This window comes from Homalodisca vitripennis, chromosome 5 (genome assembly GCF_021130785.1).
Source record: "Homalodisca vitripennis isolate AUS2020 chromosome 5, UT_GWSS_2.1, whole genome shotgun sequence".
NCBI lineage: Eukaryota > Metazoa > Arthropoda > Insecta > Hemiptera > Cicadellidae > Homalodisca > Homalodisca vitripennis.
In genome coordinates, this window is record NC_060211.1 from 152,413,638 (window position 1) to 152,433,279 (window position 19,642).

The 19,642-nt window shown below is 34.6% G+C and overlaps 1 protein-coding gene across 1 annotated transcript in view; it reads right to left on the reverse strand.

The window, feature by feature from the left end:
• The window catches only part of LOC124363039 (ABC transporter G family member 21), a 169,185-nt gene that overhangs the window by 1,975 nt on the left and 147,568 nt on the right, over positions 1-19,642 (reverse strand). The window contains exons 2-12 of the mRNA XM_046818102.1: positions 13,739-14,087; positions 11,577-11,682; positions 11,000-11,100; positions 10,356-10,517; positions 9,375-9,468; positions 7,617-7,784; positions 6,908-7,051; positions 4,882-5,003; positions 3,535-3,742; positions 1,219-1,433; positions 213-421 (exon numbers count right to left, since the gene is read on the reverse strand). Coding sequence (XP_046674058.1) covers positions 213-421; positions 1,219-1,433; positions 3,535-3,742; positions 4,882-5,003; positions 6,908-7,051; positions 7,617-7,784; positions 9,375-9,468; positions 10,356-10,517; positions 11,000-11,100; positions 11,577-11,682; positions 13,739-14,087 — 1,878 coding nt within the window. The remainder of the gene's footprint in view (positions 1-212; positions 422-1,218; positions 1,434-3,534; positions 3,743-4,881; positions 5,004-6,907; positions 7,052-7,616; positions 7,785-9,374; positions 9,469-10,355; positions 10,518-10,999; positions 11,101-11,576; positions 11,683-13,738; positions 14,088-19,642) is intronic.

The window sequence follows — 19,642 nt, forward strand, 5'->3', positions numbered from 1 at the left end:
AACATGAATTTTACAAAGCTATAGATGTTTTACATAAGTTTTGTTAATAAAAACTGTAATATAACATTTTATAAATATTCCCTCTTCTTGTGTTGGAAAATTTATAATCTTTACACAAAAAGATAATCAACGATCATAAATCCAATTAACCTATGTTCCAATCTAAGTTGCCATGAAACTTAAATTTTCAAATTACACACAGCACTACTCACAGTATGCCTTCTCCATCGCTGAACTCTACGATCTGCATGTTCTGGTAGGCGTAGTGCACCATGCTGAGGTATCGCATCCACTTGAGCCAGGGTGGAATGTTGGTGGCCAGGTAACCTCCGAACAGCTGAGTGGCCAGAGTGTAGAGGGCACTGATTGTTATCGACACCTGCATGTCCATACAGCATGCTCCGACAAAGAAACCGACACTCTGGAATACAAAACATTATCTGTAAAGCCTAAAGCATCATGAAATATCTGTAGACATTCATAATTTTATTTAACTCATTACAGTTTTTTTTGTTATTCAATTTTGCTATTCAGTGTTCAATTTCAAAAGCAAAATATCATTTGGGTCTTTACCAATTCTCAGATTGTTCAGTCTTCAAGATGATTTTAATTTAAACAGTTAATCTCTTGAAATTGATGTCTGAAATTCATACCACTCTGACATGACATTGAAATGGAAATGTAAAACTTCGGTTCACTTACAACTAGAAGTGTTTTGTTGACTTTCTTATTTACTCGCTATAAAATTAGGCCATGAAATGTTTTGTAAGCTTGATCAATGTCAAATCAAACGTCGACAATATTGGATGCATTACGTTAGTTAATAATAATTGTTCCAATGCAACATCTCTAATTATTCATTTATAGTATTTAATGATTTATGAAAATTATATGTTTTGTATGCAGCTTGTCTGTATTCAGAGTTAAAATAAAAGACAAAGATAAAGAACAATCCAATACCGTTTTACATTTGAAATAAAATGAAAAATTTGAATATATTCAATGAAGTAAAATTGTCTCTTGCTTAACGAAAAATTTAACACTAAATATAAATCTTTAACGTGATGCCACTAAAGTTTTCACAGATTCTAGATTCCATTGTAAACTTGGGTTTTACATTCCCTGTTCAGTGATTGTAAAAGAGTATGATTTTCTCTTTATTCAAGAATTAAACTCCACTTTTCAATTAATGCCATAAACAGTCAACAGCAACTTTACCTGTGCAACAATGGTATTGAGCAGCAAGAACCCAAGGAGGGTGAGGAAGACTTCAAGACTCTGGAAGCCCAGCATAGGGTAAGAGATAATGTGATAAACTGCAGGCAGGGTGATGGTCAGGGGCAGTTCCCCCACCATCTTAGCTAGGTAGTAGGCGGACAGACGGTATGCTCCGGACTGGCGTTCCTTGTTTATCACCTCTCGCTCCGGTGGGACTGGCAACAATACGATACAAGTCAGTTATGGTTATAAGTAGTCCTTTGAAGCATATGTTGACATCGAAAGTCTTTAGAAAGAAAAGCATGACATACCTATACAGTACATTAAAACTGTGAACATTAAATTTGTTATTTTTGTTTAAGAAAGTAACCTGTGATTTTAAAAAGAATTAAGAGAAGGTCAAGGATGTTAATTAAGTTTACAGTAATTGTATTTGGGTGTAGCAAACTTGAGTAACTACATTACTATAACTAATGCTTTAGTTCTTTTTCAAAAAAAAGTAACAGGACAGAATTAAAACAACAATATTGTTTACATGCTGAGAAAAAACTTACAAAAGTAAGTGGTACACTAAAGTAAACTTTTGTCACACAGTACAATATGTTTAGAATACATAAATAGACTTTTCTCAAAATATATTCTGCACTGTTTTAGTGTACAGTATAAAGCTATAATTTAAAGCAGTAAACCGTATACAGTAAATTGGAAGAGTAAATATTACATAAGTTATTGCTACCATGATATAGTATCTGATGAGCATTCTAATTTTCTTTACAAATGATTCAGTTTGTCAAGCTAAATATCAAAATTTTGGTGTTTTAAACATTTCTGTTGAATTCCATTGATTTTTGTCAAATCGTGAAGTACTTGGTTATTAACAACAGAATCTAAATGTTTAAGCGCAACAGTTGGAACATAATTAGAGCTAGTTGTCAAACTGGTTTTCTTATTCTCTGCTGTAGGATTCCTGCAAGTAATCAAATTGACTTTGAATGTGTAGAAACCAGTTCTCATTAGCATACTAGATACTCCTTGATTATTTCTTTAATTTACGACTAATATCAATCATAGATTTTATAATAAATCTTATTATCAAAATTTTTTGTAATATTTTTTCCAGTACCATGTGTTATCAAACAATTTAAGTTTCATTATTTTACAAAGAAATCCAGAGGTAGAGCAAACACTCCAGAAATGTTTACCTATATTCAAGAGGTTTACTGAAGGGAAATGTTTCTTTCTGAGATTGACACCACTATTGGTTTAACCTATTCATTATATTTTGAAATTAGTGTGTCAACGCCAAACAATGTGTTTTCCTGAGAAATTACCACTTAATACTTGAGATGCTGAAGCAAGAATATGAAGAAGACGTAATGGAAAAACGTCAGTTACAAATAGCACAAGTATTCTCAATAAGATCACACAAGTGTCTTTGAACTGAGTGTCTCTATTTCCATCACATTAGTTAATGGTAGTCACATTATTTGAGAGGACTGTGCTCCTGGACAGTGGAATTACAATCAATGATGTAGCCTCTTAACTTATAATTTCATAATGGGACTTCATCATAAAATGTGAACATTTATAAAGAATTTTAACTGGTTCCAAATATGTTATCCACTGAAGAAAAAGGAATGGAAGTCAACATATCTGGACACATAAGTGATATAACTGATGACATTGACAGATAATTGGCTAAAATTGTAACAGACCATGAGACATAGCATTTCATTTTCGATTCTCAGGCAAAAAGTCTGTCATCTAAATACGAATTGAAAACAGAAGCAAACGTCCAAATAATAAACACAGATCTTTTTTCAGAAATGAAAGCAGAAATAGGAAGGAATGGGAAATTAGATGGCTCAAGCCTTTCACCAGCTGTGCTATCAACTATTGGCAGGGATATTTTCCCTTCAGCAAATCTCTTATTCATATTTATAGTGTTCAAGTTTGAGGCTGAACAAACCAGAATGGTGTTCCGGTATTTCCCTCTGGAAAAATAAACATACCGGAATGCTAGAAAGTGTGTAAAAGTAATACTTGCTGTATAAACATAAAATTAAAATAAATTTGTATAAAGAATTCTACAGTTATTAACAATCGGTCAGCGTAAAATAACTACTTGTGGTAGTGGAAATGTTAAGAATAATAAAGATTTCCTCTCAGTTTATGATATTATGAGCAGCAAAGCAAAACAACTACCTGTAGATGTATTATTTTTACAATCCTCAAATGAAAATCTTATCGAAATAGTAAACCATCGCTATCCTTCATTAAAGTTCTCAAAATGAAGGAGCAAATGAGGGAACTCACATGAGGAGAGAGCACCGAAGTGAGCGAACAGCATCCAATAGGTGGTGGAGAAGAACATCCAGCCCTGGATGTCGTGAAGAGACTCTTCTGTGCGTTCCAGGCGGAACCAGAGTAAACCTGCCATTAAGCCCAGTGCCACGGTCTGCACCCAGTTGAGAGTGGAGAGCATCCGGGGCCGAGCTTCTTGGAAGTTGCGTTGACTCAATACCTGTAGGCAAGGACAAAAAGGTTTTAGGTGAACACTAGTGCAGTAATATAACAGGATTATTCAAAGCCTCTCACATCTTTTCCAAAAATTACCCATAATTATCAGTGCAGAGATATACAAAAATCTGTTGCCTTTGGGTTTTTTCAAACTTTGTAAGAGTGGAAAGTTAAAACAGGACTATACTAAAAGGAAAACTTCAACCCAGAGTCTAACACAAAAAGTGACACTTTTCCATCATCACTGTGGTAATTTATGATTATTACAGAAAACCACATTTATGCAATCTACCCTGTCTGGTCTTTTCACAAGAGCTTGTAATGAAGAGTTCCATAATTAATATTACTGGCTACATTTCCACATGAAAAGCATGTACAATTCTTATAAAATTGAAATGACTATCAGAGGAGAGGCCTCCTTCATTTTAAATTATATTCATCTGAATCAGTAGTGCTGTAATTAAAGAGTAGTCACTTGACATACACAGCAAAGGTTGAATTGAGAACGTTTCTACTATTTTTAGAAGTGAATTAAACAGAAAAATAAATAGCAAATTAAAAAATGTGCCTAATATGTTCAGCTTTTAATGGAGTTTAAGTATTGTAAAAAAAAAGTTGAAATATAACAGATTTTGTCGTTGGCCAAACTCTAATACCCTATTAGATTCATCTGAATGAGTAGTGCTGTAATTAAAGAGTAGTCACTTGACATACACAGCAAAGGTTGAATTGAAAACGTCTCTACTATTTTTAGGAATGAGTGAAAAATAAGAATAAATAGCAATTAAAAAATGTACCTTATAAGTTCAGCTGTCAATGGATTTTATGAATTGAAAAAATAATCTGTTGAAATATAACGAATTTCGTCGGTTGAACTCTAATACCATATATCAGTAAAATACCAACTCTCCAAGAAAACCGCTCAAATTTATAAGTTAAACATTTTTATTTACAAAATTTTATGAATATAAATATTTAAGAAAAAACTTATTATCTGTTGAAGAGTTGGCACATTGTAGATTTGTGGTTGTTAGAGTTATCTGATGACTTACAATATCCGTAACAATACAGATTTTTCAATAAACAGAGTTAGACTGTTCACAACTTAGTGAGGGAATCCTTAACTTCTGCCAGGTATTTTACCTTGAACTGGGTCCAGAAGCAGGTGGGCCACTGCCAGCTGACATCCTCATCGGAACTGCTAACTGACGACGATGCGTGGCTCTGGTTGTCCAGCCACAACGTCTTGCCTTCCTCCTCTTTCACTGTTAGGGCAGAGTAAAGACGGTCATTGTCATGACATCTTCACGATTTCATCATGTTATAATATGTGAAACTGTTTTACTATCTAGTGCTTATTTACAAGATATTTAGGATCAAATTGTTAATCCGTTGTTCTCAACTTAACAATCTTTTGCATTCTCGACTATTTATAACACAAACTTTTTTATTTCTAATTTCCCAACACTTTCTTTTAGAAAAATCATGATTGAAATAAAATAATTCTTAAGGAAGCTGAGGTTTTAAACCACTATGGGTAACAACAGTATACTTTTTCTAAGAACTTCCCTCAGATGGAAACTCTACAATAAGCAATCATAAAAAGTATATCTTTAACTTATTAAAGTCAATCTTGTTCATAAAGAAATTCGGTAAATCTTAAGCTCAGCGACTACCGCTCCGATCCCCGTAATTTTTTGCATTCTAACACAGGTTAACGTAATTTCACCGAAAAAAATAGTCCCGATTATCGCCGTAGCCATTTACTCCCCCCTCAAAAAAAAATTTTTGGAAAAAATAAAATTAAAAAAACCTGACTGACAGTGCATTTATTCGTTTTTTTGGTGTTATTAGTTCGTAGGGCACGTAATTTCACCAAAAAAAGTAGTCCCGATTATCGCCGTAGCCGTTTACTCCCCCCCCAAAAGAATTTTTTGAAAAAATTAAATTTGAAAAACCTGACTGACATTGCATTTATTCGTTTTTTTTTTGTCTTATTAGTTCGTAGGGCAGTAGTCCAGGTACTACTTCTAGTATAAACTCGTCTTATCAGTGATAAACGCGCCCCCCTTACCTTTTGCCTGTAATGAATCAGAATCAGAATCAGAAATAATTTATTTCGTTAATAACATAAAGTTACATGAAATAAGTCATAGATAAAATAGTACGTATATAAATATAACAATAACAATTAAATAAAATCAACAATCAAATACCTGAAACCTGCGTTAGTTCTGTCTGAGTTTTGTATGTGTAAGCAGTCATGGCGTGATCTGGGCTTGGACTTTGCAAGCTCGAGTTAATTTTTTTCTAAAAGAGCAAGCAGCGCGAAGCGCTGCGCAGCGGGCAAGCATCGCGTGATCTGATTTTTGAATAGGCAAGCTAAGGTCTTTTTAGCGTGTGACAAGAACCATCGCACGCCATGTCAATAACTTCACTAATTATTCCTTGTCCATGTGGGTTTCTTTGTTTACGTCTGGCGGTCAATCGAAGCCGTCCTATAGGTCACGTGACCCGCCCGGCCAATCGGAAACTTTCCTGTTTGTCACGTGACTACTGTCAACTCATCAAAACGACCATGGTCGGCCATTGTTTTAAGTTTGATAGTCGAAAATCTTGTTATTTATGTGTTTTGTATTGCCAACATTTTACTGCCGAAAAGCTGGTTTTTATGTGTTAGCGATAATCAGGACTATTTTTTTTCGGTGAAATTACGTTAACCTGTGTTAGTACGAAAAACCTTACGGCGATCGGAGCGGTAGTCGCTGATCTTAATATTTACCAGAAATTCTTCTGCTAACCTATTGACTATCCTGTCACGTCCAGGTAGATTATGTGACGTGCATATAGATTATAGATTTTGTGTGTGTGTGTGTCTACATTTGAAATTTAGGTAATTTTGTACACAAAATCAGCCTATTGAAAATGTTCTCATGGTAGGACTTACCGAAAATTTGTGCATAACTTCACCTACTGTTATAAACAATATTTGTTTGTATCTCAAATGGTTTTTTATATATATTGAGTACATTTAAATTCCATGACCATAAATTAATAATATTTCAGATGTCACAACATCTATCTACTTCTTCTGATTGATTCGTTAGGACTATTTTATATACTCATATTTCTAATCTACTAATACAAATAGCATGAATATTGAGCTAACCTGCAACGGTGGTGTAGACATGACCTTGAGACTCCGTTGTCTCCCCGATGGCGACACACACATCCGTTGATGGCCGGGCTATCGAGTTCTGCGCATTGGTCCACATTTCTCTTTGGCAGTGACATTGTCCACTCACTAAGTGTCCTAGACCACAGACACATTATTGTGATATTTCACAGAGAATGTAGTTTTGTAGTGGTTTGGTGTATAATTATTACTTACATTATTTTAACATTTACGACAATGTAGATTACTGTAAATCCTTTTTTAAAGTGTCTCGCATACTATTTTTTTAATATAGTAGAGAAGATATTCTTTTAATAAAGTTGCACTATAATATTTTTGTTTTAACTGTTGTAAGACTTTTACAAATCCATTAACTTTTTAATCAAATTGTAGCTAATGAATAACAATTATGGCTGAGTCATGAATTCTTCTTTCTAGTTTAATGGAACAATGGTAAACTAATCAATGTTTCCTCAATACCTTTCCTTAGAAAAATGTACATGTAATAAATTCCTAAGTTGTAAAAAATGTTGCTTGTATTGGAACGAGACCTAAAATTATATTTTTATAATAGTAACAACAGAAACAGTCCAACCAGTGTAATTCTGAACCCACCCTTAAAAATGTTTAAATTGTTAGCAAATATTTTGAACAGATCACAAATAAAACGTGTAAGAACATTCTGTGTGCGTAAGGTAGTTACCGTTAGAGTGCACATGGTTTTCGTGGTAGTTGTTGAGGTATTTATCACAGATAGAGTGGTTGAAGTAGTCAGGTTTCAGCTCCGGAGGGTAGTCGGGCCGTAACCGCATCTCTCGAGACGCCGTGATTATCTTCTCTTTCATCTCCTCACTGCCTTTAACTTGTTCCACTAGAAACAGAACAAAAGTGTCACAATATACGTTTTGTATAATTTAAGATTAGGAATCAGAGGGATGTAAACAGTGCTATTGCACATGCCACTTTATCTGAAAACATAAAATTCCCTTTACGAATATAAACAACTGTCTGTTCACTGAAGAAAGCTCTCCATAACATGACTGAAATACTCGTACTTCTACATTTGAATTGCATTAGCAATGTTTTGATGTGAACAAGTTTCGTGTGGATCGCAAAACTTAGATGATTACCATACATATTGTTAAAGTTAATATTTTGTTTTCTCCTTTTCATCTTATAACACTGCCTTACATACAGCTCATTGCAAAATCTATTGGAAATCTGGTACTTATTTTTGTATGGTATTAAGAATAAGCTTTTATTAACCCAGGTGAATAGATGCAAAAAGACATTGAACATCTTGCTGTGATTATATGTGGTTCAAATTAATATTGATAAATCTATCGTAGTAGTAATTGTATTAATGTACTGATGTCTTTGCAGTCCTTAGAATATTAATGGAAAAAAGGGATTTGATTTTGTCTAAATAGAAGTATATTTTATTCACAATAACATTATATTTGATTTTTGGTGTGATCTCTTTTTAAGAGAAGATGCAGAGGTAGTTTATTCACTAGCACAGACTAAATTTCTTTTTTGGATACTCTCTTTATAAAATATCAATTTTATGAATATCATATAAAATGTTTCGTTATCTGAATCTCTTCAGATAGAATACAAGTTCTAAGTCAAGACCATTGAATAATACTTTACTATTGTGTAGCAAATAATAAGAACTTTGTAATCTTAAATTAATGTAAACTTTTAATTACACAAAGAATTAACAAAGTACAAGGATAATTTTAAAGTACAAACCCTTTAATTGGTGTGTTCATTATTTCAAATGGAACTAATAACTTTTACTAGGATCATTTTCTGTAATTTGGACTAGTCAATTTGGGACATCATGTATACATATAAACAAACATGTTGGGAGATCCAAAAAGACGTAGACTTAAAGAAATAATTATTCCAATTCAAATTTGCATAATTTTATTTATTACACCCTGAAATATTAAAAAACATCATTGTATATGTGCATTTTATGTATTTAATGTCAATTTTATTACTATTTTCCATACATCTTGTGATTTTTTTTCAAGCCATAGCATTCTAATATTACTCCAGCTTTTTGATGCTTCTTTTCTAATGGATTTATCAGGAAAATTCAATAATTTGAATCAAGGTCAAAGTTTTTTGATCAAAAACTTTGTTTTTAAAGAGTCATAAAATGTACTCATTTAGCATTATCAAACAACGGCACTTACGTATAAAGTCAGCTGGGTTGTAGTGTGACATCACCGTCAGTCCTATGTTGTTGAAAAACTCTACAACTTTGTATACAAAAGAGTCATAAAATGTACTCATTTAGCATTATCAAACAACGGCACTTACGTATAAAGTCAGCTGGGTTGTAGTGTGACATCACCGTCAGTCCTATGTTGTTGAAAAACTCTACAACTTTGTATACAAAAGAGTCATAAAATGTACTCATTTAGCATTATCAATCAACGGCACTTACGTATAAAGTCAGCTGGGTTGTAGTGTGACATCACCGTCAGTCCTATGTTGTTGAAAAACTCTACAACTTTGTTTCCGTCCCCAAAGTAGGCAGTCTGAAAAAAAAAACAATAAATCAGCTGACATCTAGAAATATTCACAACAATGTATAAGAACACGAACACAAGTTATCAGGTTTTATTTGGGTTCATCTTTGCACATTTTTACACTTCATCTAACTTTATAGTTTTTTTTTTTTTTTTTTTTTTCAAGGAGTGTTAATCATTTCTATTGTTATAATATAAGAAATTTTAGAAATGAAAATGATGACTCCATGATTCGAGTAAACAAGGTTTTAAATATAAAGATAAAATATATGATTTTAAGTTTTCGAACTCTGATCACAATCCAATCTTTCAAGTATTTTATATCTGAATATCTGGAGAATAGAACTAAACCATCTGTAAGTCAAGGTGGCATATCCTGATCATCTGTTTGAGACTTAGTCGGTGTCAGTTCTTTTGTTAAAATCTTTTGCATGCCATGGACGATGTCAAATATTAAGATAATCACTAAAGCTGACTTGTCTCAAAGTACATTGTTGAGTTTGATAAGACCATCTTCTACGAACGCAGTCACCCAGAATGTGAGTATCCATTATACTTTTGTGCCAGTTGGTGATGAGAAGCATAACTAGAGTTTTCCAAGATATCAATGAGAACTTCAATAATAGGAACATAAAAATAACCGAAGGTGCTGTCTAATAGCTCAGTGTCAGACACTCCATCTGATATTCAGATGTAGAAGTTGAATGAATTCGAAAAGATCAGATTTGTTTATACCTAAATCTATTCCTTTTAAATAGCTCAAGTACTGCAGTTTAGTTACAACTTGGAAGTACTAACACTGGTTTACCATGTAACCTTTCAGACACAATATCAATTTGTACATAAACGGATAGAGTCCTACCTACCTTAGGAACATGCATCTCTAAGGCACTCACCTGTCCGTTGCAGAGCAGCAGCAGTTTGTCGAACATATGGAATATTTGCGAGGATGGCTGGTGTACTGTCACCACCACAGTCTTTCCCTCTTTCTCCGCGTAACGTTTAAGACACAACATCAGGTTGTACGCCGAATGTGAATCCAGCCCTGACGTTGGCTCCTGCACAGATATCCAAATTTTAACTCTAACAAGAACCTATGATGTAATTTAAAAATTAAAGCTAGTTCATTAGGTAGAAGCATGCAGTTGAACAAAGTAATTTGTTGCTTGCAACTCAATTTATATTAAAAACCCATGCTACCACAGTTTGATACCTTTTAGGCTCAGAAAAGAATTTCAATAATCGGAACAGTATTTTAGCATCAGAAATTGAACAGTGTTATAGCAACAAGATGTTCAGACTGTAAAAGGACAAGTTTTGGTTTTGAATCATTGAAAATAACACTAATAATAGAGAACAATATTTGTTATCACTACGTAATATTAGTGTAGACTACCTCCAAATACAAGAATTATGTCATTGCTCAAGATGATAAAGACGTTGTTAAAATGTCAATCCCCCGATTTTTCAATAAAACTGTGTCTATCTCTTCTTTCTTACAATGAATCTGATATACTAGTTGTAAAACATTGTATCTTACGTCTAACAGCATGAGGGCAGGGTTCGTGAGGAGTTCACAGGCAATGTTCGCTCTCTTCTTCTCTCCCCCCGACAGCCCTCGTTTCAGGTAGTCACCGATAACTGTGGCAAACATTAAATAAAATTATATTATAAACCGTTCTCAAGTGGAATTTATAAATAATTTATACTAATAAGAGGTAATGCTCTATAGACATTCTGTCAAGCTTAACACAGTCAAGTGTTTCAAATAATTTAAAGACACAAATCTGTGTAGGTAATTGTGACACATTAAGAGACTGTGGCAGGAAAGATAACATAGGGCCAGTACAACCCGTTACATTTCAGATACACTGACAGAGATCTGGTTATTGTATGTAAATTTTATAAAAAATAAAATGTAGCATAGGTACACCATTATTAATTAATGAAAATTAGATGAAAGCTATGCCCAAATAAACATGTGTATAAGCAAAAATAAATATTGTTTTAAGATTTCTTCACTCTTTCACAATATCATGTACCCTATTGGATACACACGATCTTTCAAAACTTTCATGGCACCGTAAGATAAAGAATGTTAAATAGGAAGTACTGACTGGTGTGCTGGCAGGAGCTGAGGTCTAGCACGTCGATGATGTGGTCCACGTACTGCATCTTCTGCGAGTGTGACAAGGAGTCGGGCAGTCTTAGCAGGGCGGCGTACTGTAACATGAAACAACAGTGATAATGTAGGTGTTGCAAACCCTCTTTTTGTTTAGACTATGGAAAGATAATGTAATGTACTGTTTGAAAAATGTAACTCTCATAATCTTCAGTTTGTTCAAGTTTTTAAGAATCGGTTGTAGTAAAATGACTTTTGGGTTTGCTCCATAGAAACAGTCCTAACTTCAAACTGGTGTGCTGGCAGAAGCACAACAATTTTACTTTACAACAATTTTGCTTGTAAAGTTTTGTAGAAGAAGACTTTTCTGAGATTTTCCTTGTAATGTATAAGCTATACTTAATGAATATTTTTTATGAACGAATTCAAGAAAAGGTTTAAGGCACTTTTCCAAATTAGCAATGACAATACTGAAAAATTACAAAGCGCTTGGATGCATGGTAATCATATCTTTAGATGAAACATTAGCAAAACGTTTTTTAAATTTAAAATTGTTCTTATGGTGGTGAAATAAAAAACGATTTTCTTTAAAATCTTGTACTCACACAAGCAATGTAAAATCTAAATAAATAAAATTATTAGAAAAGGATTCAACTGTATGTTGGAAAATAAATGTGGTGGTATTGAATGATATTACGCTTGAATGGAATGTTTATTAACTAAATTAATTTTTTAAGTTCAAAACAACAGAAATCATGTAATTTATTCGAAACAGGCAATGAAATGTTGTTTAAATAATAGTTACTCATGGCACAGAGTATTATTTTATTTTAATTTCTTTATGGAATGTTTATTTTAGTATTTATAAATACATGCATCTTTTTTCTGTTACGTTTGTTTGAAAAAATGTAGTACTTAATGAAACTGAAAATACGTATCTTTATTATCTTTAAACGTGAAATAACCACGAGTATAAATGTACATTATTTAATTAGTAATCTGAGTGAAATATGTAATTAAGAGTTCGGTCGTCCATTGTGTTCATTCAACCGAAATTCATTATCAAACAAAACTCATTATTCCGCTAAAAAATAAACGAGAATATAACAGAGAAACACTGGAGTAACGGGAGTAGTGGCCGTGTAGCTGGATTGCCTACCCACTGTTTTTACGGCGCGGCTCTCCGGTTGCATGAGAATCGATGTTTTACACCGTAAACCGTTTTACAAAAACCACATTACTATTTAACTTTGTTACAACAATTTCGTTTTATTTTAATTCTTTCGTAGTATTTTATAATCTAAGTAATTCAATTTCAATTAATTGTCAAAACTGTAAATATGTTAGAAAAAACTATTGAGTTTTTATACTTAACGAGTTTCTAATATTTTGAGCAATTTCCTGGTTGCATCTTTTTCTACTGAATAATAATTTCTATTGAATACAGGGTTAGAATTCCTACAGACTTAATATTTCATCTACATAATAATGGCTCGACAATACTATTTAAATTTTAAAATACCTTTCTCCCACTGTTATGCAATGTAAATATTATAACCTTTAATGTTTTTAGGTATATCTATGTTATATGTTTTACTATTATAACTGTTGAGAAACTGCCAACAATTCTGTTGACAAAAACAAACATCCTTGTACTAAGAAGGTTGTGGAATAAACTAGTGTTATTTAAAATGGACATTAAGTCAGAATTTAGGCATACATTAGTTTCATTGTCCATAGGGGACGGTCAAATCGTGCATAGGACAAATATTCTTTATCGTCCTCGAGAGAATTGTTTTACAGGCTTCGTCTGATGCGGTCAAACATCTCTCTGTGAAAGTTAACTTGTCACTCTTCTCCAATGATGACATAAATTAAATTACTGTTTATTGTACTTTTATCAATTTTATTGTTAATTTGAAACAAAAGAAAGTTGCCTTTTATTTTAGTTTGATTTAGAAATAATGTTTAAGAAGTTTTACTTGTAATTTAGATGTAGAGCAACGATTAAATAATGGAACCTAGTTCTGTTGAAAGCAAGAAAGCGCTCTGTGTTTAGAGCCTCTATCTCGGACAGCCAGCTTCAGTCCGCAACTGTTTCGAAGGCTTGTCAAAACTGTCATTGTGAGATATGAAAGGAAGACTTAGAACACTCACTTCTAAGGTCTGACGAAGTGTGAGGTCCGGGAAGAAGACGTCCTGCTGGAGAACGTAGCAGATCCTCCGCTTCCAGCGTTTGTTGAGCCGTTCTCGGTTGAGCCGGATGTTGCCGGCGGAAAGCTTGACCCGACCGGACAGACAGTTGAGGAGGGTGGTCTTGCCGCACCCGGACGGACCCATGACGGCGAGCAGCTGGCCGGGCTTGACCACACCGGAAACATCCCGCAGGATGTGGCGCTTGTCCAGGGTCACTGTTAGTCCTTGGAAGACGAGTTCCAGAGGACGATGAGGAAGGTGCGGGTGGTGGGCAGGCAGACACGGCAGGCATGGCAGCGCGCTTTCCACTCTGCAACATATAAACATTCCATGTATGCAGGAAAGGATAACATCGAGTAGTACAACACAAAGTAAAAATACAGCGTTAAAAATGTATAAAATCACTTTTAAGATTCCCATAATTTAACCTTTTAATTTTTACTTTGTATAAATTTCAACCTACAAAATCGGATGTTTCTGATTGATTCCGTAATCACGTACTATTTTAGTTTTTTTTTTTTTTAGTTTTCAGTGGTGTAACTAAGAAGGAGAAAAAGGAGATAGAATCCCCCCCCCCAAATAGCCCTAAATATTAAAAAATTATATATTATATATCAGGAAATTTTATTTTGAATTTGCGCTATTTAATTAATTTAAATTTAGGTTTATACAGTGGCATTCCATACTCCCCCCTCCCGGTGCGATGTGCTCTTCAATCACATTTATCCCCCCAAACGCTAAGTCCTAGTTACGCCTCTGTTAGTTTGTCCGTGGCGTATGTAGGCTATATATAATTTACATTAAAACAGTGTGACAGTGACGAAGATCTGATAACCTGACGAACACGGATCCAGTTAGAGTACTCCTTGAAATGTCCGTGTTGACCCCAATTACGTACGTGTCCAAGAGCACAGTGTAGGGTCCAAGGACACCGGGACATCCGGTAGCAGCAGCCCGGAGCCTGGAACCGCTCTCGTCCGGAGAGGAAAGTACCTTTCACCCGGCCGCCGCGCCGTGGGTCGAGCAGATGCGCGGCGTGGCGGGGTCAAAGACCGCTGAAGGCCGATGGAAGTAGGGTGGCTCAGTCACGAGGCGACTCGGCCGATCCGCTCGAGAAAGCCCCGGAAGTCATTATTTTAGGGGGCGAATTAGGGGACTGATGTCTACACGACTTTAAACGTTCGAGAGCCAACGCGCCACGCCGCGCCGCCTCCGCACGGTTAAACTGTAAAATGACCGCCTTTCTCTGACCTTAATTTAAATTTATGTGGTTCGACAACTTCTTTGTTATTACCGTTTCGTGTAATTTTCTAAGATCTGGTACAGATAACAGTTGTTTTGCCTAATTCCATAATAAATCCATTGGTGATATTATATTTTAAAGGTGTACAGCAATGTTATTACAGTTTAAGTAATGAGAAATAAACAACCGACGGCTGACAAGCGTTCACAACGTTGACTGAAAATGAGTCTACATAATCGGTGCTATCATACACACAGATGTTTATTTATGACTATAATTAAGTAAATAATCAGAGCCTAGATGAAGATTTGATCTGATCCTCTGTTACTAAGGTTACCCAGAGGACACAACTGATTCCGTTAACTATCAGACAAGGAGTTACGTTAAACGTATATCAGTGGGGAAGTTAAACTTTATCTACTAAACATTTTAAATTATAATATTTTCGTTTTTCATTTTCTTTTTTGTAAGCCAAAACGGAGTTTTAGACTTGAAAAATTTTTGTAAACATACTGTAGGCGAGCCACGGGAAGATCCCTAGCCCAGTAAACAAGTACAACTATGTATTGTAGCGTTATCTACTTATTTTACAGATACTTAAGTCATTAATTGCGTCTGCAAAATTATTGCACACGATTATAGTAGAGTCTCAATAATTGAGGTAATTAGTGCCTTAGTGACTCGCTTACAATATTACTAAAGACACCCTAACTGCTAGAGAAATACGCGTAATCCGTAACTTTTCATTGGTAATATTCTAAAATTAGAAAATATCGGGCAACGCCATTTAAGTACAACGGTGATGATGTCCTTGTGATTTAGCAAATATCTCTATTGTAGATTCGAGTTCTTTATCTTTGCAAATTGGTAAAGATTGCTATAATAGGATTCTATCTTTTTGAGTTGGTAAAGATTATCATCGTAAATAGGTTATGTTATCTTTGCAAGTTGATAAAGATTATTATTGTAGATGGGTGAAGATCTATCTTTACGTGTTGGTAAAGATTACTATCGTGTAGATGAGAGAACATGTACTTGAGAGTTGGTAAACATCTCTATCGTGGTGCCATCTTAATTATAGAGTGGTACATAATGGCACCTTCCGTAGATAATTAATTTTGTTAAAGCATTATATAATTAAAACATATAATTCGTTATACTCAACCGAATACAAAGCAAATTAACAATTTAATAATTAATATAAGCAGAGCCAGAGCTTTTTCTGATTCAATATTTATTGAAAATAAATTCGGCTATTGCCATTTACACAAATGTAATGAATATAAATAAAAGTCGTTTGATATGTATTTCGAACTCCGGTCATATGTTAGTTCGGTTATTTAAACGCATACGTGACAGAAACGGTCAGATACAAAATAAATGAATTGTAAAAAGTAAAAACTCTGTAGTGTAGTTGTAGTGTACTTACCTGGAAAAAAATATATATATTTTTTAAATTAAAACTGAAAAATTAAAAATAAACATTCTCTATATTTCGTGTAAAATATGATATTTTCAAGAGATATAAAAATGTAAACATACTAACAAAAAATAATAAACAAAAGAATCAAAATATATATATATATATATATATATATATATATATATATAATATTATGAAGCTACACCTGAAAAGAAATAATGAACAAAGTTGTTCGTTTTTAAAGGGAAATTGCAGTTGAGATTACATCACTAACAATCGCCACCCCCGGGTGTGCAAGGAAAGCATTTTAAAGGTCAAGGGAAGGGTGGGGCGTAATATCATCAAGGTTAAAACGGCAGCCATTAGTGTTTGGGGTGAAAATAAATGAAAAAGCTGATGCACTTGCAGCGTATTGATCCGGGTCAGTGACCTTGTATGTGGGGGTGAATAGGGACGGGGAGGTGTTGGGGAGAGGGTGAAATCAAGGGCAATGCAACCAGAGGGTCAACAAAGTTCGTTTCATTAGAATAAATTGGAACTGTTGTGTACCCAACAGTTTTTGTTTTGGCGCCCTTGAAATGTCAGTCTCAATTGGAAGTGCTTTCCTCTCAAAGATGCCTGTTTGTGTGTGTTTTATTTTTGTAACTCTCTTATAACAGTAATAAACAGTAATGGAATACGTTTCTTAGTTATTTCTTTAAGCTTTTGTCCTTTAAAAGAACAATTGAGTATAGGCCGGAATAGAGTTACCTTGACTGCCCTGTTGGAAAGAACAATTATCAGGTATTATATTTTTATGTAATTTTTGCTTTATTTTCAAATACAAACCGGGACACCGAAGATAGGTGCTGTACCTCAAGTGGTTTTTCTACCTCAATTTTCAATTCGTGCGATCAGCAATATCTGTGTGGTATCACGTTTTCAACTTTGTGCCTTACACTCCGCTCAGTTCAAATGTTCGGTTTCAACTACGTCACTGATCGGAAATAATAAAAATATTCTGCGTGGAATGAAGACGAATTGGCTACAAACAAATAAACAAATAACGGTCGGATGGGAGGGGTTGACGTGTGATGGTAAACAGCTAACAGCGGTTGACCTCGGGCCAATGTGGACCAAATTTGATGGGTCAGGGGGCGGTCAGTCCAGACAATAATCAATTTTGGGCAGGTCGTTGGCCCGACCGACAATTGTTTTGGCCTTCAGCTGCGGCGCACTGCTTTCCTCCCGCCTACGAGCCCTTCATTGTCCTTTGTCATCGTGGTGAGTATTGGTGCAACAGCTTTCTGTACAACTTGTGTCATTCTGTGGATGCGATTCATCCACATAACAAGGCTTCCGTAAGTCCCGTAAATAATGATGATGTTGTCACCGAGAACCACGGCCTTGATCGGTATGTATATACAGGTATATCGATATATATGTGTGGGTATATGATTTATAGATAACTTTTGTGTCTTTATCATCATGGCTTGTACTGAATATTCATTAATAAATTTGATGGTTTTGTCTTCATAATGATGGCTTGGACCAAAAATTTAACGAATCTTTGGTATTTTTTGTATTTATGATGATGGCTTCAACCGAGCATCCATTGACAAATTTGGTGTTTTGTGTCTTCATAATGATGGCTGGGACCGAACATTGATTGATAAATTTAATGTTTTGGGTCTTTGTAAAAATGGCTTGAACCGAACAGTTATTAATATACATTTTGTGTTTTCTGTCTCAAACATCTCGGCTTGGACTGTATAATCATTAATAAAATTGACGTTATATCCCTTATCTCCATGGCTTTGTCTAATATGCATTGATAAATTTGGGGTTTATTTCTTAATTACCATAAATTAAGCAGAAGGTGAATTGGTACATTTCATATTATTTGTTAATCGCAATATACGGTGACTTGAAACAAAAATTCACAAATTTTGTGTTTTTATGTTTTAATCTTTATGGGTTAGACCTTTGGAACATGATAATTACACAATTTTGATATAACACAGTATATGCTTAATATATTAAGCCTTAGTGCGCTAAATAAGTACTATATGAAACAAAAAATAATTTATTGTCATGTTCTTGTAAGTCCGGTGCTAAAAGTTATTGCACTATTTGCCGCAACATATAACCATGATAAATCGTAAACCTGATTCTACAATCCACCCAACATCAGTTTTAAAAGAATAAAGAGGATACTCGTTTTAACGATCCTTACATAAAAAGATATTGTTGACACTGCACGGGTTATGTAAAGTTATATATTACAGTCAATAGGTACTTGAATCCATTTCCGTGTTTTGAAGGTGTATACTGAGCTTAATTTAGAGTAGGAAAACATGATAATATAGCCCACCTCTTCCGGCAACAGGAAAACAGCATCATCTTGAGATGGTCTTTGAACTGCACCTGTCCACACACGCACATGTTGCTCGCTTACACAAGAATGGTTCTGACCCGACTGTCTGGACACCTGAGACCAGGGAGTCAGCACTCACCGGCATAGAGCAGTTCCTCGCCAGGTGCAAAGTAAGGCAACAAAGTCTAATCGGAAAATTACTTTCTTCAGGCAAAAAGGTCTATTTGGAAAATAATGTTCCTCAGGCAACAAAGTCTGTTTGACAAATGACGTTCCTCAGACAACAAAGTCTGTTTGGCAAGTGACGTTCTCCAGGCAACAAAGTGTAATTGGCAAATGACTTTCCTCAGGCAACAAACCCAGATTGGCAAATGAATTTCCTTAGACAACAATGTCTGAGTGGCAAATGACTTTGACCAGACAACAAAGTCACCTCAAACGAAGTTCCTCTTTTCAAGAAAGGCACACAAAAATAATCTCCCAGGAACGTTTAAGAGGTCAATGTGGTTTACAAAACTAATCTATTGAAAAAATATAGCTGAATTTATTTTCACACCTAACTGCACGAATGTGTCATATGCGTGAAAAGACAGACGCGATCAATATTTTGGAAGCAGTACCGTACGAGGATATATAAACTATGTGAATATACAAACTGCCATAAACCTCTTGGTAAAATCGGAGGGGCAAGGGGGGTATATAAACTACATGAAGGGTCAAACTTTGCCGACTACTTCTTTATATGTTTGCAAAAATTAACAAAACTTTACCACATAACGTGGTCTTACACGAACATGAAGAAACAGATTTAGATCAATTTCTTGCTCCAAATTGTCAAGTTAT